This window comes from Eptesicus fuscus, chromosome 6 (genome assembly GCF_027574615.1).
Source record: "Eptesicus fuscus isolate TK198812 chromosome 6, DD_ASM_mEF_20220401, whole genome shotgun sequence".
NCBI lineage: Eukaryota > Metazoa > Chordata > Mammalia > Chiroptera > Vespertilionidae > Eptesicus > Eptesicus fuscus.
Window position 1 is genome coordinate 92,020,283 of NC_072478.1, and position 25,853 is coordinate 92,046,135.

The 25,853-nt window shown below is 40.5% G+C and overlaps 1 protein-coding gene across 1 annotated transcript in view; it reads left to right on the forward strand.

Annotated features, from left to right (window-relative positions):
* Positions 1-25,853, forward strand: part of SGCD (sarcoglycan delta) — a 303,981-nt gene that overhangs the window by 230,545 nt on the left and 47,583 nt on the right. Inside the window, exon 6 of the mRNA XM_008152265.3 lies at positions 5,064-5,136. Coding sequence (XP_008150487.2) covers positions 5,064-5,136 — 73 coding nt within the window. The remainder of the gene's footprint in view (positions 1-5,063; positions 5,137-25,853) is intronic.

Here is a 25,853-nt window from a genome sequence, read left to right on the forward strand (position 1 = left end):
TATTCAAGGAATTATTACATATTCATAGTTTTTTTAAATATTGCTTGTATATACTATAGGAGGCTTAATTTAAATTTTATTTGTCATGTTGCCTGCACCCTCATAAGAAAATTATAGTTGGATTCATAAGCAGCTTCTTTTATTAAGTAAAGACAATTTCGACTGCAACTAAAATACCAAATAGCCAAATAAGCAGGATTTTATTGGAGAAGTATAAGGTTGCCATGGGCACAGCTGGCTTTGAGCATTAATCATTTGGCTTTGACATCAATTTCAGTTCTTCCCATGGGCCCTGTGGTCATCCTTTAGTCTCCCTCTTATCCAGCACGTCACTAGATCCCTCTTAAATATTTTCTAAACCACCCACTCTTCTCATTCTCACTGCCAGTTCTCTAGTTCAGCCTACCACTGTCTCTCTCCCTGACCCATCTTATTTACCCTCGCTCTCCTCTGTTACCTTTTCCATAACACAGAGTCTCAACTCAGGCTGCTGTAACAGCATGCCATACATTCTGGTAGTTTAAACATCAGAAATGTATTTCTCACGTTCTGAAGGCTGGAGGCAGGGTGCCAGCATGGTTGGGTTCTGTTAAAGAGTAGAGTTTCAACCGATGAATTTTAGGGGGATACACACATGCAGACCATAACATGCAACATTGGTGATCTCTGAAAAACGCCAATTTGCTAAAGTCAAATCCCTGCTTAAAGCCTTTGCTGTGGCATACAAGACTCTGCATTACTTGGGCCAACTTACCTCTCTGGGTTCACCCATGCTGCTCACTTTTGCTTAGCATAGTCTGGCCATGCTGATCTTTATTAACTTCAACTTCCCAACCCTGTCACCTTTGCACTGTTTTCTATTGCTACTTCCCACTCTTACCTAGTTGGTTCCCAATGACTTAACAAATATCAGCAAAATTTCACTTTTCAGGGAAATTTACCTGCCAGATCAGGCTATAACCCTAAGTTGTGTGTTATTTTTAATTGATTTTTTGGCGGGGAGAGAGAGAGAAACATCAATCAGCTGCCTCCTGCAAGCCCCCAACCAGGGGTCAAGCCTGCAACCCAGGCATGTGCCCTGACTGGTAATCAAACCAACAACCCTTCGGTGCACTGGATGCCACCCAACCACCTGAGCCACACTGGCTAGGGCAATGACCCCAAGTTTTATACTTTCAAAGACATCTTTGATTTTCCTTTCAAGTTTTAATCTCCATTTGTTACTAATATGTATTTTCATTTGTGAGATTATTACTCATTATTTAAATTTGTTGTACACTGCCAGAGTACACTACACTGTACTAGATTATGAGCTCCATAACCCTATGGCTCACCTCTAGAGCCCCCTGCTGGATTCATATTTCTTAAATAAATTGAATGTTGAATATATCAATCCCACCATGCCCTTCTCCTAGTCCTTTGGGTTCATCCAACCATGTAATTTAGAGCATTGTAAAAGAGCAGGGCTGGAGGCCTTACAAAGTATCTAATCCCCACCCCCACTTTGTATAATAAGTGGAGAAATAAGACTAGAAGGCAAATTGAGAAAAGTCGCATAATGAGCTTATACAAAATCAGCACTAAAAATCAGGTTTTTGGTTTCTCAGTTCTCTGATATTTCAGAAAATCAAATCTTTCCTGCTCCCATTTTCTTATCTCCAATTTTTAGATTGACGTCTTTTCTCTGTTTATAATTTAATATTGGTAGAGAAACATATTCTTATCTTATCAAGTAAAATATGGTTGTTATTAAGGGTTGTCATTCAGGTTATATCTACCCAAGCAACATGAATTAGAAAACTTAATTCAAACATTGGTCATCAGGTATTTTAACTCTGCATTTTAAACCTGTTGAGCATTTTGGTCCCACCATTTAAACCCAAAAATGATTTTTAGTCTGCATTAGTTAATACAGAAGCATTAATCATAATTATGCCAATATTAATGAATGTACCTCAAGAAAGAATTTACCAGAGCAAACTCCATTAAGCTAGTTTAATTCCTTAATCAATTTTCTAAACAGTACACTTGAAACCATTTCTGAACTTTTTAGTTTTCCTTAAAATTATTTTGTGTAAAATAATTTCTTCTTCATGTATAACAAAGGTTTCATCCATCATAAACTTTTCTATCTCCAAGTTTACTGATAACTTCAATCACTGAAATTTTTTTCTGTTGTGTCCAATTTCTGTCAAATCCAATTTTCCTGTACCAAATTATGCGGATATAATTTTTTTCTTTCAGTATTTAGTTCATAGCTATTTAGTGTTAAGCACTTGAAGTGTTTACTATTTTTTATAAAATTGAATTTCTCCAAGTCAATTTTTTGAGTTTTAAAGAGTTATGATCAAGTTTTGTTGTCTTTATAGTTAGTTTCATCTACAATAGATTTTGCTCTCTACCATTTCATCTCTTATAAGGTTTATTTTCTGGTGATTATTTCTATCAGTTAAATGCAGTTCGAAGTGGACAAAAATCTGTTTTCTTTTACTTTTTTCTTCCTTAATGATTTTCTTTGATATTCCAGATTGCTGTGTTTTCCTGGTAGGGAATGGAAGTGGCTAAAAACAATCATGTTTTGATTGGATTGTTACTTTATGACATTTTAGATTGGGAGAGAAAACAATTTAGCTCGAACACTTCTCATCCCAACCCTCATTTTATAGGAAACAAGGAAAATCAAGGGCCAGAGAGGTTATCTGACTTGCCCAGCATCACAGAGAGAACTAGATGTTAAGTCTCCTGACATCCAGGACACTTAGAGGGGAAAGCATGACCAAACTGAGCTTCAAACTTGAGTACACTTTCCAGAGAGAAGAAGCTGGCTCTTTTGTTACTATGACAATGAAGTGCATTTGAGATTTTTTGAAGAGTTTACCCCTACCTGTGCTACTAGGGGAAACAGAGCCATGGAGCTGATTCAAAACACTTTGGATAGATCCTGTCACAAGCTTTATAAGTTCCTGATGGATTGTGAGGAATTAAGTTATTGGGCAGAGAACTAGCTAATGGAAACACATTGATGAAATCATTTTTGAGGGACATTAAATGGAACTTAAAATAAAGCTGAAATGGCTTTATGGATTTTTCACTCAAACTGTTTATGAACATTTATTGCTAGTAAATTATATCGTGTCAAAGAAGGAATAAGTAGGTATGGCTTTAATAGAAACCTTTTTGAAATAATAAAATGGAGAATAATTTATTATCCAAGAATGGGTAGAGAAGGTGGGATGAGGGAATTGATGCTGATGGATGCTTCTGGGAAAATGAAAAGCGGTGTAAAAATCAGAAACCTGTGATAGTACTTGAAAAGAAATGGTCTTTTTGAAAAGTATTAGAAACTCATCTCAGTGTACATAAAAACTTTTTTTAGAAGAGGGGTGACAGTGGAAAGTAGCAAGTATTACTTGAGGATATAAACATTGGTATTTGTCTGTATCTCAAAAAAGATGAACAAGTAGAGTGGGACTTAATCTGCTGAAAACGACAGTGTGTCATAACAGTCAAGGTTATCCATTCCAGTGCTGAAATAGCTCCATTCAAGTCCTGGCTCTCTCTCTTTGCTGTGTGACCTTAGGAAAATTTCCTGACTTCTCTGAGTCTTGGATTCCACATCTATATATATAAAAGCCTAAGCGACCAAATGAACGACCCACCGGTGGACCAGTCGCTATGATGTGCACTGACCACCAGGGGGCAGATGCTCAATGTAGGAGCCGCCCCCTGGTGGTCAGTGCACTCCCACAGCCAACCTCCTGTGGTCCCTCCCCCCAGCCAGCTGGCCCGATCAGCCCAGATCACCGGCCAGGCCAAGGGACCCCACCTGTGCACTGGGCCTCTAGTCCATAATAATAATAGGTATTTATAGTCCCTATCTCACACAAAATATTTGCTTAAAATAATAGTTATTGTTCACCGGGATATTCTTTGAATATGTAATGTTAAGTCGAGTTATTATTTTCTGATTTTACTTGCAATAGTTTTTTACTCATATCAGAAAGATGAAATATTTCCACAGTTGCTACAAAAGTAAAGAAATCAGTTCATCCTCCTAGGTTCATCAGTATGCCAGGATAAATCTGGATTTGGAATGACAGCAGTTAATGGAGGATTTTTAGATACTATAATAATTGCAGGAGGATTCTAGAAATTCACGTGTGAATGCAAGATATTATTCTGCCCCTTCTTACAGCATCAAAGAACTATACCAAATGTATAAAAATAAACACCTTTGCCTCAAAGTACAGGATATTGCCTAGCTAAGTTTAATTGAAAAACTAATATCCACTGCAATTGTCTGTGATAAACTGAGGCTTAAATGATTTGAAAACACTCTGGGAGCAGACAAATCAGATAATCACAATCTTTATGGCTAGAAAGGTTCAGCTGGCATTGACAAGTTGTGAAGATAAAGGCTTATAGCAAAGTCAACAGCTAAATGTCTAGACTGGGTTGGGGATCAATGTTAATACTCAAAGTGTAAAAGTGCTGAACTTCAAATGATCTCTCATAGTGTTGTGTTTAACTTTCCCAGATAATAATAGTGTAGAACTTTATTTACTGAAAAACTTCTGCCAAATTATCATTAGGCAAATATCTCACAGTCTTACAGTGCCTTCCACCATCTAGCATTCCTGCCACTGCCTAGACGTTGTGTTCTGTGGTCTCTGCCCTGGCTGCACTCTGAGGGCTTCAGCTGCTGTTTTTCCAAACATTTCCACTTGGGTGACTATGAATAGTTTATGAGGGACCAGAGTCAGACTGTGCCAATTCTAGGCATCATTTTTAATTCCTTTTTTTTAAGCCAACATGGAATTTGCCTCATGGGCTCACTCTGATCTCAGCAGGAACACTTTCAGAAGAGGTTCCTTGTTTTTTCAAAGGCTGTTTGCATGAGTTGATTTAATGCTCTCCTATTATGGAGGCCGAAAGCCAGTGGCAAAAAAAAAATATGTGTGTATTGAGTTGTGTCAAGGATTCACTGCATTTAGCTGATTGTGCCCCCAGGTAACACATCCAGCAGTCTCCAACTTCTGTTTGCTTTTGTCTCTTGTTTACAGGAGCAGAGGGCACCGTGTTCCCTAAATCGATAGAGACACCTAACGTCAGGGCAGACCCCTTCAAGGAACTAAGGTAAGCTTCTGACTTTGCGTTCATCGATTTAGCATCTGTTTCCTTTCTCTGTGCCACGGGCTGATGATCCATTTTTGAATCCGTGTAATGTAACAGCATCACAGCATGAATATGTAAACCAGAGCAGTTAGAAAGGACGAGAAGATAAGCTGCAACCAGGAGAAAATGTTCTCTGAGGACCTGAAGTTGAGGGTTTGGAGGAAGAGGTTGTCCACCGTGTCATTGTGAGGTTTAGGATTGAATGTTGCAGTGTGTGTTGCTTGCTGTATTTTGTGGTACCAAAAACCTACCCAGTTAGAGAACTCATCAGTAATCGGTGCTGATCAGCCCGAAGAAGAGTGGTGTCTCTGAGAAGATGAGCTCTAAATGCAATGCAGGTTTCTATTTTCCCTGGAATGATATGGTGGTAGAACTAGCTCTGTGGGTATTCTGTGTACTGGTTGGTATTCCTCTTCGGGTGTCTATACGGGGGCTGCCTTTAGCAGAAAAGGACTCTACAATGTTGTGTACTTAACCACTAACTATGGAAAACCAAAAAGAACAATAGACATACAGACAGACAGATAGCTAGATAGACAAACAGAGATAGAGAATTGACTTAAAAACCATTCCTGCCACCTAGCGACCATCCCCAACTTTCCAAAAACATAAAACATGGTATGATGACACAAATATAACTTTAATTTTTACTGTATGCTTGTAGCCATGAAAGGTTTGGTAAATGCTGGCTGTCTTCATTTCCCGTAGTTCTTTTAACTAAAAGCGGTCGTAGATCATGGTAGCTAGCATGGAATAACTACTTCGGAAGACATCAGCCGTGAGCTACTGTACTGTTTCACAGTGCAGTCAGCCCCAAGACCTGTGCTTTTCTGAAAACAGCCACGACCAGGTTGGAGCTTGTTTCCTTAAACAGAAACACATTCCCAGTCAGTAGAGACTATATCACCTCATTACAAAACCCACTGCCTTCTTGCAAAGCCTGTCTGTCTTTATGAATATAGGGAAATAAATTGGGCCAAAGGAAGAGGATAATTGGTGGGGAGTGAGAACCTTCCCTTAGCGAAACCCCATCTAGAGTGGGCTGTATTTTTAAGATTATATACCATACTGCAGGGTTTTATATTTTACTAGAATAACTGTTGTCATCGGGGCTTCCAAATGCCAGAAGTCACATGAGTATCTGTTAGCTGGAGCCTATGTTTCCTGTTAGACACTAAAACTAGAATATTCTAAGCAAATCTACCCAAGGAGGCCTGTGTTTTAGGAGAGAACATGTTCTCTCCATGCAGTGAATCCTCAGGTCTGTGATATAAAAACCCTTTCCAGACCAGCTAAGAGGTGGCCTGGGTCACTTTGTTTTCACATCTTCCTTAGCAGCAGGGTTATTATTATTATTATTATCATTATTTTGCAGAGCTAGTCAGTAATTAGTGCTTATCAGTCCAAAGATAAGTGTTGTCTAAAAGAAGCTGCACTCTCTATGTAATACAGACTTGTTTCAATGGAACAAGCTCTCCATTACATGGAAGACTTGAGAAATATAAGAGTTGCTGGATTTAGGCTCACTTTGCTTTAAATAGAAGAATAAATTTTCTGTAGTTAAAAACAAACCCATCCCACACCAAACATAAAGACAACTCTCCAAGCATCAGCCCACTTTAGAGATCATGCCCTGAAGGACATAGAACAGAGTATTTGCTCATAGGCAGCTGTCGACACACTTCCTTGATATGAAACTTATGGGAACTCCTGGAACTCACCTTAAGTTAAACCTCCACAGTCACAACGAAATTTCTAAGTTAATGCAACTAAATAAGGACTTCAGGTAGTTGCTTATTCTAAAAGTATAGGCATATTCCACAGGGGCTAGAAATAAAATATTCTGATAGGAAGCATAAAATGATTTCAATATGCAATTTTAAAACTAGTGTTTTGTTTGCACCTGTTCAAATCATGGAGATGCTTGATAACCTGAACTGAATGAGGAGCGTAGAATGTGATCATTTAGCTCTTTCATCCTTCTGGAATTTTTTTCTTGATAGCACGTTGTGGGAGAATCTCTGACCAATTGAAAGGATGATGAAATGTGGTGGATTGATAAGTCTAGATCAGTTTCACATTTATCACCTAATGGTGCCACATTGTACTCTGTGCTACTGATTGGAATTGACCTTGGCTATTGAGTAGGCAGGTAATGAACTTGGTTACTGAGCCTCCTGGCCTCTGGCTTTACATTTGGATCCGTTTTACTGACCCAGCATATGCATGCTGGTGTGTCTTCTGGGCTTAGGAAAGTAGAGTCATCTAAGGGAGGTCCCTGGACTTGTACCAGCAGGTGGTGCGGAGTGAACTGTTCAGGTGAAGCAGAAGCAGTGACTCCAGGACTCCTGGGTGGCAGCACGATGGAGGGGAAAGAGCACTGAGCTGTGAGTCAGGGACTATTGCAAACCCACCATGTGGCCTTGAGCTAATCCTAGAGCCCTGCTCTCTGTAAAAAGCCAGGTCACTTCTAGCTCCAAAGAGCTAATCCCTTTATAGTATTTTACCAGATAGATAGATAGATAGATAGATAGATAGATAGATAGATAGATAGATAGATTCTATCTGCTGCCTTTTGCATGCCCCCTGCTGAAAATCGAGCCAAAAACTTGGGCATGTGCCCTAACCAAGAATGGAACCAGTGACCTCTCAGTGCATTGAACAGTGCTCAACCAACTGAGCCACACCAGTCAGGGCTATAGTGTTTTACTTTTTATTTTAAAATAAATTTAGATTTAAAGAAGAATTGCAAAATTCATACAGATTATTCCCATATTCTTTTTAACTGCTATTCTCTAATGTTAATATCTTACAGATCTATGATATATTGATCAAAACTAAGAAATTAATATTGTAGTCCTGTAAGATCTTATTTTACATAAGATTTGTTTAAAAGGATGCAAGTGCCTGAGTGTCTTATAAATTTTAAAAAAATACACAGAAAGGATCCTGCCCTGGCCGGGTAGTTCAGTTGGTTGGGGCGTTGTTCCATACACCAAAAGCTCAAAGGTTTGGTTCTCAGTGAGGGCACATAACGAGGTTGTGGTTTCTATTGCTGGTCGGAGTGCATACCGAGGAGGCAACTGATCTATGTTTCTCTCTTTTCCTTCCTCTTTCTAAAAAGTAATAAAAATATATCCTCAGGTGAGGATTTAAAAAAAAAAAGAGGATGTAAACAAAAAAGTCATTTGTTGAGATATGAATTATTGGATCTTTAAAGTCCCCAATGCAGTTAAGTTGGAATGTTTTTAATAAGGGTTTTTAAAAATAATAATCTATACTCAGATGTTCTTGGTGTTACTTATTAATGGGAAACAAATTGAATTAAAAGACCACAGCTTATGTATACATAGACTGTCTTCTAAAATAAGCAAGCAAAACTTAAACATCCAACATGTCCCTCACTTAATCCAATCAATCAAACGAGAGAAGACAGTCTCTGTTGTAGAGACCTTCTCTGTTAGGATAATATTTGTTTCCTCAAACCCCTACCTTGGCTGCTGGGAGGGTTTTGTTTGTTCTCTTATTTTTGTTGTTGTCCTTGTTTGCTTGTTTGTTAATGAAAGGCAGATTTTAGGCCTCTGGTATTTCTTCCTAAAAGATCTCCATTCTCAGGGAACAGGCTGGCAGCTTCCTTTCTGCTAGAGTTTTGGTTTACTGCTTTTCTTTCCAGAGTTACTATAGTTACCATATTGGCAGAGTTGGCTTAAGGTGTTTGTAAACAATCCAGGGTTGAGCTGCAAATCACAAAAAGAGGGTTGTTTCTCTTCAGACAAATAATGAACGTTAGCGAGGTCTGCACTCACCCCCACATCTGGGACAGTGTTTGTCGACCATTCTGCAGGGCTATTCTGAAATAAGGACATGTCACTCCAGATTCAAGACTATACTTAAAAATGTACCAGCAGCCCTAACCAGTTTTGCTCAGTGGATAGAGCGTCAGCCTGCGGACTGCAGGGTCCCAGGTTTGATTCCGGTCAAGGGCATGTACCTTGGTTGCAGGCACATCCCCAGTGGGAGGTGTGCAGGAGGCAGCTGATTGATGTTTCTCTCTCATCAATGTTTCTAACTCTCTATCCTTCTCCCTTCCTCTCTGTAAAAAAAAAATCAATAAAATATATATTTTTTAAATGTACCAGCACTATACCTATCCTTGAAATAAAATAAAAAAACTCACTTTGAATAGAAACTGACTTTAATGAATTCATGATTTTAGAATGTGACTATTTTAAATGTTCTCTTGTTCGCTGCTTTTCTTCCTGGAGTCTGCATAAAGACATATGGAAAACTCCCTGATCTGAGGTTGTGCATGATCTGAAACAGGTCGTGCATACGTGTTTTCTGTCAGAATGGAGGAGGCTACCTTTGAATGCCTACCTTGTTCTAAGTATTCTTTTCCATTGTGACGTTTCCTTGTAGGATTCTGATCCTACAGGACCAAGAAATAGAGTGTGAAATCCTATTCCCCACACATGTGTTAGGGCAAAGGAAAAGAAAGAGAGAAGGTTATATAGACCTCTGTACATAGAGATCCAGCTCTGTTCCTCTAAATATAACTAAAAGCTAGGAAGGAACCACCACAGGGCAAGAAGCCAACAGGTCTTTCTAAAAGAAGTCTGCACACAATTACACGGGGTGGCGACCTGATTCTCCATTTAATGTCAGAGCAGCAGCTGTTTACCAAGTATTTTTTGGTTTGTATTAGGAATCAATGCATGTGCTCAATTCTTGGGCTGTAGTTAAATGAGTACACAAGTAATTTATAGTGAAGGAGAATAAGACAGAAGTGAACCCTAAGGTGCCCTTTTCTCCATGGGTCTTAGCAGTAGACAGATGGAGAAACTACAGGGATAAAGGAATATTTACCCTTCACTATTTGAGCTAGTTCCATCTTTCCCTTTGCTTTACTTATCAAAAGTTCTTATTTTTACAAATGTGATCGAGGTTATATTTTAAAGATATTAATCTTATGTGTTCTGTATTTGTCTCCTCTCTCTACATTACAATCTTCCATTAGAAGCCTGGGAAGAATAGAGAGCAGATAGCATGATGGGGATTAAATGAGGCTAGGATGTAGGGGAAGTCCCATGCAGACAGGAAGAGGAAGTTGAAAACCCAGCACTATTGGTCTCTAGTGAATTGTGGGAAGAAGAATATGGGAAATGTAGGGAAAGCAGGTTTTGAAATAAATGCCATAGTGACCTTTCTTCTCTGAGTCACGGAGGGAAGAGACTAATTAGACAGGACAGTCAAAAGGAAAGGGCTCTAGGAAGCCAACTTGCAGGGTGGTCTCATCACCCCTGCATTGTCATGAGGCTGGAGAGAAAAAAAAAAAAAAGAACCTGGGTCAGCACTCTTAAATCTCCTTTAACTCCTGGGGGATGGTTGGGGAAAGCGGGTTTATAGAAGCATCTCTGTGGTGTTGTGTTGAGTAACTAATGGTGCAGACAGGCATGCTCCTGGGCAGGTTCCCTGCAGTGGTTCTGAGGGCTCCACAGCAGACAGTCCAATGGAGTGGAAGACATGCCCAGACCTCAGTGTCCACCAACACCTTTGAGACCTGACTTGGTGGGAGCTGAGTGAGCACAGAGAAAACTAGCCAGAACTCCCTCACTGAGGACTTGAGCCTGGGCTGCTCACCTGATGCCAGTCAAAACATCATCTGTGGAATTGACTTACTTGTTAGTCACCACAAACTCACAGAAATCCCCTTCCCCGTATCCATAATGATATCCTAATGAGGGAGAGGAACATTTATCCTAATGAGGAAGTTGGAACTTTTCAATCACAGAGAAGACACCAGACTAGAATAAATTTATTTTTCCCCAACAATGCATATGGATAAGTTTGAGAGAAAAATTAAGTCAGGTAAGAACAATAAAGAAATATCATTTGCTCTCATGGATGAGTGTGGTTTATAAAATGGCCAGTCTGCAATACAGAGTACGATGCCAGTCACAAAGTATCTTACGGGACTTTGCCAAGCTTCAAAGGCTGTGAGCCTTTCTCTCTGTGTCTTGTAAGGACCACCGGGAAGTATAATCATAAGGAAAAGGCACTTTCAGTATCCATTCTCAGGCACCTGCTATTGGTGATGTTCATTTCTCTTCAAGTCTTGAGACAGCATTGATTGGGACTGTAGTTCAGATCAGATGCTTTAAACATACGCCCCAGAAGTGGTTCTAGAGTTTTAATCTTTGATACCAGCAAGATATTGGGGGAAACACCTTAATAATCAAAACATTCCACAAGCCTTCCTCAAACCATTACTATAGTATCTATGAAACCTTCAGCCATCAGCCATGTGCAGTGAGGCTCCTGATTGTCCCATAGGGCGAACCCCTTTTCATATGAATTTGAGAGAGGCAATGTGACACATTCTTGTTATCTAAGACAAGTGGCTTTTATTTAAAAATTAAAATTATATCTTTTAGATTAAAATGTTAATGTAAGGGCCTACAATGTGGAAAGAAAATTATTCAAAAGATAAAAACATATGGGGTGGTAATAATTGCACTTCTTATTCATGTTGTCAGGGCAGGTATGACATCAAAAATAAGTGTTAACCTCTCATCCATTTAGAGCAGCATGGGTGAGTGTGTATATTTGTTGAAATTTCTAGGCTGAGGTTACCTTCTGCCTCAAAGCAGAGCAGAGACTTTATTATTGTTTGTATCTTTATTAAAATGTCAGCTGCTACCTTTTATTATGTAAAATGTGTGATGTAGATTATTGTATTATTCTTGAAAAACACACAATTGCTTTTAAATCTTCCTTTCTTTCCCCTTAGTGGGATGGCCCTGCTGGATGTGTAGACAGAAATCTTTCTTAATTACACCCTTCATGATCCTGGCTCTAAGCCAGACTTGTTTTATTCCAATTATAACCTTTTCAAAACAAAGAGTAATGGGAGTCTAGAGAAACAAGCTGACTACAGTTTTTACCTGAAATAAGTTGAGAACTAGAAATGATCCCTTTTTTAAAATCAGCCAGTAGATTTTTTTATTATTATTATTATTGATCCAGAATTTTTCATGGTTTGTTAGAATATAATATAAATGAGAGTGAGACCATCAGATGTCAGAACTAAATAACCTGGCCTGATTTCCTGGCCAAGTTGGGCCAGCCATCACTCCTTTTTCTGCTGTTCTTCAGTGGCTCCTACTGACTTGAAGATAAAATTTCAAAACAAAGCACTCACCTGAAACCTGCAAGTGATGATCTGGTTCTACATGATAGCCCCAGCCTCTCATCTCCTATTACTCTTTCCACTCCTTCCAACCTTTTCTTCTTTTTTTTTTTGTTTGTTTTTTTGTTTGTTTGTTTTTGGTTTTGTTTTGTTTTGTTCTGTTTCTCCCTCTGCTCTCCTCTCTGCTTTCCAGTCCTTCCATTAAATTTTTAATTTCTCCTCTTCGATTTCAATTTTCAAATGTTCTTTATTCTATGATGGTTCCCTTCTCTAGCATCCTGTATTAGTTTCATGTATGGACTATCCTTTCTTTACTTTTTGATACTTTCAAGTTTCTTCTGTTCTCTATTATTATTATTATTATTATTATTATTATTCAGGTCTCTGGCTTTTTGATGGGACTTTTTCAAGTGGTTGGTGATTCATGGATGTCTATTCATCTTTGAGAGCTGAGTAGTAAGAATCTGTTGGAAAGTTTTGTTCACGTGAATGGGATTCATTGAGGGGGGTGCTTCCAGGTAGGGTTATCAGGCTGGGATCTTTAGGTTGGTGACCCCAAATATCTGAATTTGTAGGTATTTTTTTTCTCTTGGGCCAGTCAATTTTTCCAGAGAAGATTCCTATCCCCTTGTTTGAGATGAACTTTGTGGCCAAGGTGTTCAGGTGGGGACTAGGAGGTCTCATTCTTCAATATATAATTTTTTACTTAATTTTCTGTTTCCAGTATAGCACAGCTACTCTCAGGTATCCTATCACAGAGCCTAGAGTTCAAGTCTTCCATAATGTGTCTTACTCTGTTTGGACTGCTATAATAGACTGTGTGGCTTATAAACAACAGGAATTTATTTCTCCTAGTCTGGAGGCTGGGAACTCCAAGACACCGGCAGATTCAGTGTCTAGTGAGAACACACAACCTGGTTTATAGATGTCCATCCTCTTATTCTGTCCTGATATGGTAGGAGGGATAAGGAAGCTCTCTAGGGTCTCTTTTATAAGGGCACTAATCCCATTCATGAGGGCCCACCCTTGTGACCTAATCACCTCCTAAAGGCCCATTTCCTAATACCATCACATTGGTGATTAGGTTTTGAAGATATGAATTGGGATGGAAGTACAATATTTAGTTCATCACAGTGAGGGTGGCCTGATCACCTGTGTTATATACAGTGGTGAAACGTCTAGGAGTCTGACAGTCTCCCATGAAAACCTTAACCAGTCTTCCTAATTGCAGCCCCTCCAGACACTCCCAACCATATAGGTGCATGTTGGCTCTCATTCCTGCACCAGGCCAGGATTCTACAGTTTGAATTCGCTTTTGGCTTTATTTTCACCAAACCCACAGGCTCTTAAAGTTCAGTTTTCTGTCATCTGCTAATGAAGTTCTTTTTTTTTGCTGTTTTCTTTTTCATTTCCAAAGCTTTGTCAACATCTTTCTTCTACTCTTGCTGCTTCTCCTTTTCTTTACCCTTGTTGGTTTGAGCCCTTTTTTGGTCCATTTCATCACTGCATTCGATCTTCAGGAAGGAGCTGGGGCAGATGTGTGTGTGGAGTTCTCTTTTTAATTGGGAGCCCTCTCTCCTCAATTTGTAGGTTTCAACCATTCAGCCTTTTCTTTGTTTCCTCTAGAATGCCTTAGAGCAGTCTAGGAGTCTGACAGTCTCCCATGAAAACCTTAACCAGTCTTCCTAATTGCAGCCCCTCCAGACACTCCCAACCATATAGGTGCATGTTGGCTCTCATTCCTGCACCAGGCCAGGATTCTACAGTTTGAATTCGCTTTTGGCTTTATTTTCACCAAACCCACAGGCTCTTAAAGTTCAGTTTTCTGTCATCTGCTAATGAAGTTCTTTTTTTTGCTGTTTTCTTTTTCATTTCAACCTTTTTAATGCCGCGACCCTTTAATACAGTTTCTCATGTTGTGGTGACCCCCAACCATAAAATTATTTTTGTTGCTACTTCATAACTGTAAGTTTGCTACTGTTATGAATCATAATGTAAATATCTGTGTTTTCCGATGGTCTTAGGCGACCCTGCTAGCGGTTCTCAACCAGAGAACCGCTGCTGTAGACCATTGGAAAACACAGATATTTACATTACGATTCATAACAGTAGCAAAATTACAGTTATGAAGTAGCAACAAAAATAATTTTATGGTTGGGGGTCACCACATGAGGAACTGTATTAAAGGGTTGCGGCATTAGAAAGGTTGAGAACCACTGCCTTAGAGCCTCCACTTAGAGCCTTGCCATTCCCTTTTTTTGAAACATTTTTCTCTGCTCTTTTTCCTGGATAATCCTATTTATTTTTCACCTCTCAGCTTGAACTTTACTTCCTAAAAAAATCCTTTTTGGCATATCCTTAGGCTTATCATGGTCTGTCTGCTACAAACACATAACCCCTACACTTCACTTTTAAATTCACTGGCTAAATGTCTTCTATATTTACCATTGCCCACAAAGGGGTTTAGATTAGATGGATCATTACAATGTCCATTTTCCCCAAAAGCATGAGTGGGGGGGAGCAAGAGTAAAGGAGAGCTGTCAAAGTCTCCTGGAGTCCATAATCTTGTCTAAGCACTGATTAATCATATGTCTTTTGTTTCTATTCATACTAAGTCATTTTCAAAAGGGAATCATTTATTCGTCTTTCTTTTACAACCAGTCTCAAAATTTAGGCTCCTTTTTTATCCACGGGTGTGCACTAGTCATACTTCAGCAGAGCTTTGCTTTACTTGGGGCCTCTAGTCTGCTGTTCCTATTCATTTTCTCCACCATAATAATTCATAGAGGAATGCCAAGTCCCCTTTCACCCAATTATACATTTCATCCCCATACCCTATTCACAAAAGGAGATGAGTTTTCAGTTCTTTTGATTTTTTTTTTTTCAAAAATGCCACCTACCTCATTAATGACAATTTTCCTTGCCTAGCATCTGAGCACAGGCACACTCACCCTGGAATAACAAAGCACAGAGGAATTTGAATCCTTGAACAACTGAGTGCCATACCCCTAACCTTGAATAGAAAATAGATGATAATAAATTCAAGGTCTTAAAAATATGAATTATAGTCATTTCACACTTAGTGGCAGCTTCATGCTGAAGAAATAGCTTAAAACTTAATTACAATGCTTGTCCCTTCATTAAATACAGATGACATGCCTCCGATAGATATTTTGCAATGACATCTGAGGAGAGGAGTTGAGAAACTCATTAGTTTTTCATGATGGAGAATATCGACTGGGTACTGATTAAAGGAAAGTGTTTACACCCTTTTTAACATGATGCATCTGTCTATTAGTTCATGGTTCTCCCTGTGGTCCGCAGGGAAAGCTCTTTGGGAAATGAAGAAAATGACTTTTAGTCTTTGAATGCAGACATGTTGTAGAAAATGTGCGTGATGAGTGGGATTGAAATGGAAAGCAGGAGGCGTTGAACTTCTGATTGCCTGCCCCTGCAAGTGACTGGGCTGCACTTTGAGGACCATTCACGAGACACACAGCCATAATGGGTTGGACACATCCCCCTCCCAGTGCTTGAGGAGCTATTACAGTACAACATTCAGCGTTTCAGTGGCTCATTCTAAAGCTAGAAGTCAGTTCTTAGGGAATGATGTATGGAGGAAGCCAAATGTAAAATCCCCCTCTCTTTGTGCAAGTTGTGATATTCTTACAAAAAGGAAATTTTCTCTTTATTCTCTGTGCCTAGAATGGCAAAGATGTGAGGGTGGAGAACCAAAAGTGAGATAGTGTAATGTAAGAAAGCAGTTTCTAATTGTCTGAAGTGGTCAGTTATCTCCCTTGATAGTCATGAGCTTCCCGTCACTGAGACTCATGGTAAAGGGGTCTGTCATTTCAAGACTACTCTGGAGGTGTGCCAGGCATCAGAAAGAAGGAAGACTTTAACTAAATGACCTTTCAGATTCGCTCTAATATGAAGATTCTAAGACTTGGGCTTCAAAGTACTACTCACAGATACAGTTTTAGCAGAGACCCCTCATTAAGTTTAAATTCCTTGAAAAGGCTCTGTTCATTGAGTAGTTGAAGATCAGAATCTGTGAGCAGCATTGACTGACTCTTTTTTATATTTCTTTGCACTGGGGGGTGTTTGGGGAACAATTGAATTTCTTACAGTGCTTTGTAAATTTCAAAGCATTTTTACAAAACTCCCTCAAAAACTCCCGCAAGTGGGAAAGAGGGATCGACCATGTTCTCATTGTACAGATGAGGAGACTGAGGGTGAATATGTGACCGAAGGAACAGTCCCTGTCCTTGTTGTGAGCTCAGTGAGATTTTGAGGTTTTGATCTCTGACACAGGATGCAGCCCGGAGTGAAGGTTAGATGCAGAAAGAGCTCTTGGCCACACGGCCGACCTGGGATCCTGGTTTCGCCACCTGCTAGGGTGTGATTCTGGCAAGGTTTTCAAGCCTCTTTCTGTTTCTGTTCCTCATTTGGAACAGGATGTTAAGAACAGCACCAACCTCAGAAGGACTTGTGAGAACTAAATGGCATGACATACAGGAGCTATTTCAAGCATTTCCTAGAATTTGGGGTTTTGTTGTTGAAGCAACAGATTATTACTCACTCTAGATTATGGCCAAAACGAATCTGTCTTGGTGATTGGGTATTTTTGCTCTATCATATTTCTCATAGGTAATGGTCAGCAACAGGCTAATAGCCTATTTTGTACAAGTCAATATAATTGAGACAACAATAAAACAAGTGTGAGCCAATGAATTGGCCCAATATCTAAAGTGAACTTTAACCCAGCTTTTGAAATTCTCTAAAAGCAAAGGCATTTGTCGTCTGTGTGAGACATGAGAGAGGCAAACCTTGTCATAAGGAGAGACAAACTGGGAGACTTTAACACTCCACAAAGGAAGGTAGAGCGGTGAACGGTGATCACTGTGGTTATGAATGAAAAAATGAGTGTTTTAAGCTCTCCTACCACAAAGAGCTTCTGAGCTTCTGAATTGCAGTATGGTGAGGGATGGAGGTGGGGGCTTTTTTTAAAAAAAAGGAAAAGTATAACATTTAAGTATCAGATGTTCTAAAATCAACTAACTCGAACATTATAGAGACTAAAATAATGTCCCTCCTGGCTCCTTCAGCCATTCATAGGCGGGAGATGGAAGCTAGGTGAGTTTCCCTGGAGAACCAGACTCCGCTGGAAGTCCAGAACCAGAGCCCTGCCTGGGTGCCTTGGATCCCGGCTGCTGACTGCTGCGGGGAATCAGTGGCTCTCTTGCAACCCCAGCAGGAAAATGAATTCACACATGAAACTCAAATGAGTTTTTTTTGTTTTTGTTTTGTTTTGGAAAAAAAAAAGTTCACATTGACATTTTTTGTATCATCCTAGAAATTGCTCATTAATTTTCATGTGTCCATAAAGGTTTTGATCCTCCATTAAAGAGCACCCTTACGAGTTTTGGCGTTTTCTTCCCCCTGAAGGCCATAGTGGGTACCTGTTTTGCATGTGACTTGGATGGGTTTTTATCTCATGACCATAGGTTGCTGCCATTGAGTTCTTGCATCCTACTAAAACCTATTGCTGGCCCAGATGAACCTGTACAATACAGTGGCTACTGTGGTTTTTCTAGCAGAATTAATCGTCGTTGGTTATAAGATACCACTAGGCCATGAGACAGCAAACCCCAGCAGTGATTTTTTAAAGGGCTGGTGTCCCTTGACCTGACATCATTCATTAAGGAGGTCTAGTAGATGAATAGCACACAGGTCATAATGCTGTTTCCCTGGGTTCCCTGGGGAAGCAGTTAAAACAGGGTTAAGGGCCCGACCAGTCTGGCTCAGTGGTTGAGCTTCGACCTATGAACCAGGAGATCACAGTTTGATTCCTGGTCAGGACACATGCTCAGGCTTCGGGCTTGATCCCTTGATCCCTGGTGGGGGGCATGCAGGAGGCAGCTGATTGATGGTTCTCTCTCATTATTGATGTTTCTATCTCTCTCTCCCTCTGCCTTCCTCTCTGAAATCAATAAAAAAAAATATATTTTTAAATAAATAAGAGATGAGGGGTTCAGCCTGGGACCTTGAGACCAGCTAAGCAGTGCCAACACTCTGGTTTACTAATACTCCCACAATCCAACTGAAAGACTGAATAAGGTCTGCAGACACAGCCTACACAGTAGGGCAATGCGAAGCAGCCTCGATGTGCCAGTTCACAAGGTGGACCCATGCATAAGGCTTTGAGATGGCATTTGCTGCCAGAATCTGGACGTTTCAGCTGAGTAGGGGTCTAGTTGGACCTACCAGCTAGACGCATGAATATAACCCAAATCAATCTATTCCAGCCACAAAAATCTGCATGCCTGCTATGTGTGTAACGTGTGCTGGGGACACAAAGATGAACAAACAGGTCAGCTGTCCCCCTTGGAGTGACATCTGTAGTTTATCTTCTAGCAGGGAGACTTTGTCTACTGGGGCAAAGGGATCAGCATTTACGGAGCACACTCCCATGCCTAGCACCGGCCTACTTCCTTTGTGTGTATTATCTCATTTAATCCTCACATCAGAAGTTCCCCTGGGAGAAAGCCCTGTAATCATTCCCATTTTACAGACGAGGAACCGGGGACTTGTGGAGGTTCAGGGATTTGCACAAAGATGGTGAAGGATCCAGGAAAAAGAAATCTCACTTCCCCTGACTTTAGTTTATACTCTTCCTGCCAAAACCATCCCGCCACGCAAAACGAGTCTGCTCTCAGCTAGGGGAGGAAAGGCATTTAGGTGTTCATACTGCATTTCGTATACTTCTATTGCATTTCAGAGTTTCTACTTTGGAAAAGGAACTCGAGGACATAGCAAGAAAAGAGCAAAGTTCAGATTTCTGGCCATCACCTCACAGAAAATCTGCCATAAGGGAAATGTGTTACTACAAACACAACCCCACCTTGGGAAAAATGCAGGAAAACACAGATCAACAAAATTTACTTTTCAGTCACAGTTTACTAACCCGTATCTCAGAACATGAATTTGTAGAGCTACCCAAAAAGCATGCAGCACCAGTCTTCTCGGCCTTTTGTGTCATATAATTGCTATTCATCCATTCACTTGCTTATTGTTTGTGTCCCTTGCTGGGTTGTAAACTCTAAGCCAGTGATTCTCAACTTTTGCTTCAGGTTAGAACCACCCGAGGAGTTTATAAAGAGTCCGACTCCCAGTCCTCATCCCAAAACAATGAAATAAGAATCTCTGGAGGGGCAACTGGACATTGGTGTTGTTTAGAGCATGCCTGGTGATTCCAGCAGGCAGCCAAGCTTGAACACTTGTCTCTAAGGAGACAGGTACTGTGCCCCACACCCTCATCACAACACACCCCCTGGTATCGCAATCTCTGAAACAGTGTCTAGCATAGTAGTGGACACTCAGAGAAGGCTTGTGGAATAAATGGGTGGGTGGAGAGATGAAGGATAGATGAGTGAGTACGTGAGTGAGTGAGTGAATGAAGAAGCCAATGATGATGACCATTTGCTAGAGCTGAGTAAGTTCTTATTAGAATAACTGTTACTAGATAATAGTTTACAGTTGACCTTATAATAGCTCAGATTCTATAAACTACTGTGCCCCATCCCCCCCAAAAAAAAAAGGATCATCAGAGGTTTCAGATAAGTATATGAAAAAGTAAACAGCACACTGCAGGGTGCTCACGTGTTCTGGAAGTGCAATTTACTTTGCCCTCCTTAATACCGCGTTAAATCTCCACTCTTGGCACACTCCCATCCCAACAGTGCAGGCAGCCGAAGGTAATGGTTCATTATTATTTTCTTCCATGAGTCATGTTTGTCTGAAGGAAGCAAAGATAACAAAGAGGAAATTATGGTTTGTGTGGAGTGATATGATTGCTTGTAAACCGAGCAATAAAAGGGAAGTGTAAGCAAGCGATTCGGAATTGCGAATGCAGAAAAGGCACAGAACGAGACGTGTATGCCCTGTTCACATTATAATTGGGGGTGGGAGAAAGACACTGCAGTATCTTCCACACCTGGGCGGCCCACCGTTTCCTTGTTGCAGCATCGATGAGCCCCCTGGATAATTCTGTGGAATGTCAATGCCACGTCGGGCACGCCCATTTTTATTCTAGCTCTTACTCATGTACAAGTTCAAGTAGGTCTGTGCATATATTAGGGAGCAGTAGAAAGACCAGTGGAGAAAGTAGCAGTGTATGGATTTCTGTTTCTTTTTTCTTTATAATTGGAAGTATTACAGATATCCCATTTGTTTGTTGGTTGGTTGGTTGTTTTTTTCCCACTGACCCTCTCCACCCGCACCCGCCCCTCCCAGGCCTTCACACTCTATTGTCTGTTTCCATATGTGCATCTAAGTTCCCTGGTTAATCATTCCCACCCCCTTTGACCCTTGGATTTCTGTTGTACCTAGTACTAGTACTACTTTGTTACTCTGATGTCAGCTGAGATTATCCTGTCCCATAATATCTTCCTAAGCTTGATTGGTGCAAAACTCTTTCTGACAGATTGAACAACATGTAATATCCTGAGGTCCTCTTTCTAGTTTGGTCACCTCTATTTTGGGGCATCTATTCTGTGAATATATTCAGTTTAAGGCCACGCACCACCACCAGCTTGTATATCACTTTTGTGCAAATTAGAAAAAGACATTTCCCTTCCTCAGGGCACTTAACTTCCATTTATCAGGAAATTGTCATAACATGGTGATTTTTTAGAACAAGATGCTTATTGCTATGTGCTGGAGAATGACAAATGCACAAATCTATGATGCCTAGGATTTGAATTGCCTCTCCACGTGCACACACACACACACACATACACACACACCCTTAGCAGCTCGTGGCCTGCATGACCATATAAGTCCTGCTCTCTCCCCAACAAGCATCTCGCCCTCCTCCCATGTAATTACATTGATTACAGTTTGGATCTCAGCATTTTTCATTTTACCACCAAAAAGACGACTCATACAAAGCTCTGGTGTGTACAAAAGGTTTTACTGAAGTTGTGGGAAAGAAAAACAGGCTGAAATTCAATAGCAAACATTCTTGGTCCAGTAAGTCTCCAGGCCACGTTGCCCAGTCCTTCTATTTTCTCTCACAGTCTTTCCATCCTTTCTTCTCTCTTCACTTTCTACTCCTAACCCCAGATACCTGGATTCTTTCTATGGCATATCACTTTAGTTATCTTCTTAGTAACTTAGGTTCCTGCAGACCCATGCCTTTAGGGTGTTCTTTTCCCCTCAAGCTACATATCAAAGTATTTTTCCTAAACAAAGGGAACTCCTTTCCTAAGACAAATTCCAGGGCAAGCATTGAGAACCAAAGCACTTGAATGGCACACCAATATAGATTTTAATCTATAGATGATGGCAGAGCCAACAGCCACAAAATAAAAGAAGCACTATCACTTTCATCATAACAGTGGTTTTTTAAAAGGTTTTACTGTTCCGCATGTTCTTGATTTACCCTTGGTTTGGCATTACTGATCAAATAAAAATATTCTAGTGCAAATGGATTACCTCAAATAAAGTAGCCAGACCAAATGCTGTGACGAAGGTGAAAATATCATCTCAGCAGGCTTTTCTTTAATTGAGGGCCGTGTGATGAAGGAGTTCACAGTAGCTGAATTGAATGAAAACCTGCTTCAAGTGTATATAAAAAGGTGTGAAAGCTAGGTGCCTCTTCTCTCTGTACATTTCCCAGGACTGTGGTTACAGGGGATTAAATATGACACATGTTGCTGACTTATTCAAGAATATGTAATTTTAAAAAGAGAAAAGATAATATAGAATATCAGTTTAAGTTAAAAAAAAAATTGATGAGGTGCCATGGCCATATTGGCAGAAAAACAGAAGTCGTCAGTTGGGTTTGTAGATTCCTTCTCATGGGGTGTGAGAGGCACCTGAGAATTTCTAAAAATAAAATTTCAGAAGGTATCAGATGTGTGCATGTCAAATAGCTTCTAAAGTGGGCAAGTAGCAAGAAAGGGAGTCTTTAGAAAACATTCATGCTGAAATAGTAACAAACAAACAAAATCAATGACTTGTGCATTACTGCTCTTCTCCCAAATTAAACTGCATAAATGCAAAAATATTTTCAGCTTCTGCCAAAAAGGCAGTATCTTCAGGGTATACAGTAGCCAATTAGAGTTTAATACAGTGACCAAAATAAAGAAAAAGAATGCAGTATGGACAACAAATATGAAAGTACTGGGCAGAAAACTAACTGGAAACGTAGGAAGAAGCCTTCATGTCCAACTGTGAAGAGAGACAGAGGACATCATTTGATCAGCAGGGACTGGGTTCTCTGTGGCTCCAAGTATGAAAGGTCAGGGACTGGGGGAAGCCGAGTTTTACACTGCAGAGCCCTTAGGAATGACGTTGGGTGCTGTATCAGCACTGAGCTTCAACACAGTGTACACAGGCACACAGCAGGTGAATGGGTGGTTAGCAAAGCCAATGCCATTCGTCCTCTTCCCGGCACACATTTATATGGGAAATTTAACGTAGAATTCCAAAAAATGCAAAAGACTTTAAAAAGGTTAACACACTTCAGTGCAGGAGGTGTGTGCCAGAGTCTGTGTTAAAATATGGAAGGACAAGTCATTTCCCTGACAGCAGGGGATATATGAATGACAGCATACAGTAGGTCATTAATATATATTGGGCAGATGGATAGATGAATGGAAGATGAATAAACTCCCAGGTAAAACATTATGAATTGCCAAACTATTGTACTAGTTAGAATACTTTATAGACTACACTGGAGTTCAGAACACAAAGGTTTAGCACAATAAAAGGGTGATGGCATTCTAGGGGGAAAGGATGGGTAAGGATGATGAAGTATGAATGCGTTGATAAGAAAGCATAGCACTGTGGACCTCCATGTGGTCATGGCCATACAAACTTCTGATGGGGACTAACTAGTCTTTTATGCCCTGACCCCTGGCTTGCTCCCCTGCATCTCTTGCACTATGGACTCCAGGTATGGCAAATTACTTTCTCAAGTTCTTTCAATCCCCCCCCCCCCCCCTTGATCTTTGATAAGTCCTCTGCCTGGACTACTCCTTGTTTGGGGGATCTGAATGTAGACATCTCCTCCTATAAAGGCATGTCTAAACCCTTAAACTTGTTTCAGTGTTTAACACAATCATAGCACTTATTCATCTGTATTGTGTTTATATGCTTAGATGTTCCTTTCCCCCTAGTAAGTTGGGGGAAGACCGAGAAAAGTCCGTATTGAATTTATAAGCCACTCTGGGTTGTAAAGAATTATAGGAATGTTGCTAGAGGAAAAGTTATCAGAATAAGTTAGACTCACACCTGTGAAAGGCAATGAAAATGAAGAGATGGGAGATATTAGAGGAAAAAATGAGACATATGGTTATAAGCTAGAAAGTGATTGATGTTATTCTATTTTGTCCCAGAACCCTCTTTTTACTTTCCTGATAGCACTTTTATGTAGGGAAATGGAGTTGGCATGTTGTCGTATAGAATGCCTTAGCCGCATCCCAAATGTTTGATGAAGCATGTTGGGTCATTGGAGAGGAGTGGAAAGGACCATCCCTACTTCTTATGAATAGCTTTTTGCTTTGCTTGATAGCTCCTAGGAATTTCAATATTTCAATATCCACAGAGCTTCCAGCTTGCTTATGTGCTGCTTTGGAACCCTTCGAAATTTTCTTCATGCATGCCTGCCTTGTCAAGGAGTTTATAGTACAGTTGGGAAGACAACAGGGATGTTGTCATTTACTGCGGTGTCTTGGCAGTAACCACTATCCACAGAAGCTACCTAACAAGTGTTTATTGAAGTGAAGGCAAGCTGGGCTGATGTTCTTTTATGCCATGAGGCTTGTCTTTCACACTCTGTCTTCTGAGTGGGTGAAAAACACTTTAGGAAGAAGATTACTCTGCCATGAATTACTAACAACAGTGGCTCCTGTATACTGAGCACTCTGCAAAATACTTTATATACATTTAATCTGCAAAACGATTCCATGAGGTAGGCACTATTTTTATCCCCATTCATTGATAAGGAAACGGGGGCCTGGAGATGCTACAAGTAAATGACTCAGCTACTATTTGAACTTAGATTTGTCTAAATCCAAAGACCTCTAGGCTAGACTGTCCTTCATGGAGTCAGCTCTTCTCTCAGAATCTCCATAAGATATGTGCCCAGAGAATGCCAGGGCTTTAGTAATCTGTAAGGCACTGTTCTACCTTTTCCTCCATTTACACTCCAGCCCTAATAGAAGCCAAAGTTGCTGGTATAATTAGCACAGACACTGCCTCATTTAGCAGCAGAGTCTCTCTAGGCAGGTTAGTATCTTATACATCATTAGAGGCCCCGGTACACAAATTCATGCATGGGTGAGGCGGGGGTTGGGAGCGATTGGGGGCAGGGCAGGCCAGCGGGAGGGGCTGAGGGCAGTTGGCCGGCTGGCCCCGCCCCCTGGTCGAACTCCTGGTCAAACTCTCAGTAGAGGGGACAATTTGCATATTAGCCTTTTACTATATAGGATGGGCCCCCATCTGTCTCCATCTAGAGCAGGATCTCTGCTGAGCACAAAACAGCCCCAATGCTTGGTACTATCTTACCTAGCTGCTAACAGGTTTCTGAGTATCCAAGGGACAAAACTGTGGCTGATGATTAAATTTGCTTTAGATTCATCAAGTGATTTGATCTTGGTGCTTCGAGATAACTAGTTTAAGTAGCTCCTTTGAGTAATTGGGGATGGTTTTGCTTGAATCTCTGAGCAGTATTGCTTTAAGGAATTCTATGGGAAACGCCAAAACCACAAGGGAATTTGATCTTGAGGACTTCTAGGGCCAGTCTTTAAAGCTGATCATGTCTTCTTCTCATTGTAAGCTTCTGTTGGGATTTAACAGTCGTGGCTGTGATTTATTAATGTGTCTGATCCCCTCTCAGGCAGTCCATGTTTCAAAGATACCCCATTCTCCAAAAGCTCTTTACCTAGTGACTGTCCATTAGAGGCACCTGTTCGAAATCAGCAGCTCCAGATGTGCTGAGGCACAACAGACAATGCAAGAGTCTCCTAGAACCTGGCACACAGGGGAGTAATGGGTTTAGAGGAAACATCACTGTGACAAAGGGAGGATGATTTATAGAAAAGGCAGGGCAGGCAGATGCTGAGGAACAGGGAGACTAAATTCCTGGAAATTAAGCCTGTCAATAACAGCATTTACATGATTATAGCCCCTTGATGCACCCCTCCCAGCCAGCAGGAGTTGGTGTTTGAGCAAATGAAGGGGTCTGGAGGACTGAAATGGTCTCAGATCTGGATTGACGCAAATGTGGAAATCAGAATTTAAAAGACACACTTTCATGTGGAACAGATTCCCTTGCTTCCCATCTTTTCCTTCCATGTTTTCTTTTCCTCTTTAAAAACCATTTAGCAAGAATCATGAAACCAAACAAAGGGAAAGGAGGAGGTGAGCTGTTTATTGGAGGTAGAAAATTCAGCTCCTGCTGGCATTCTGTCACCACACT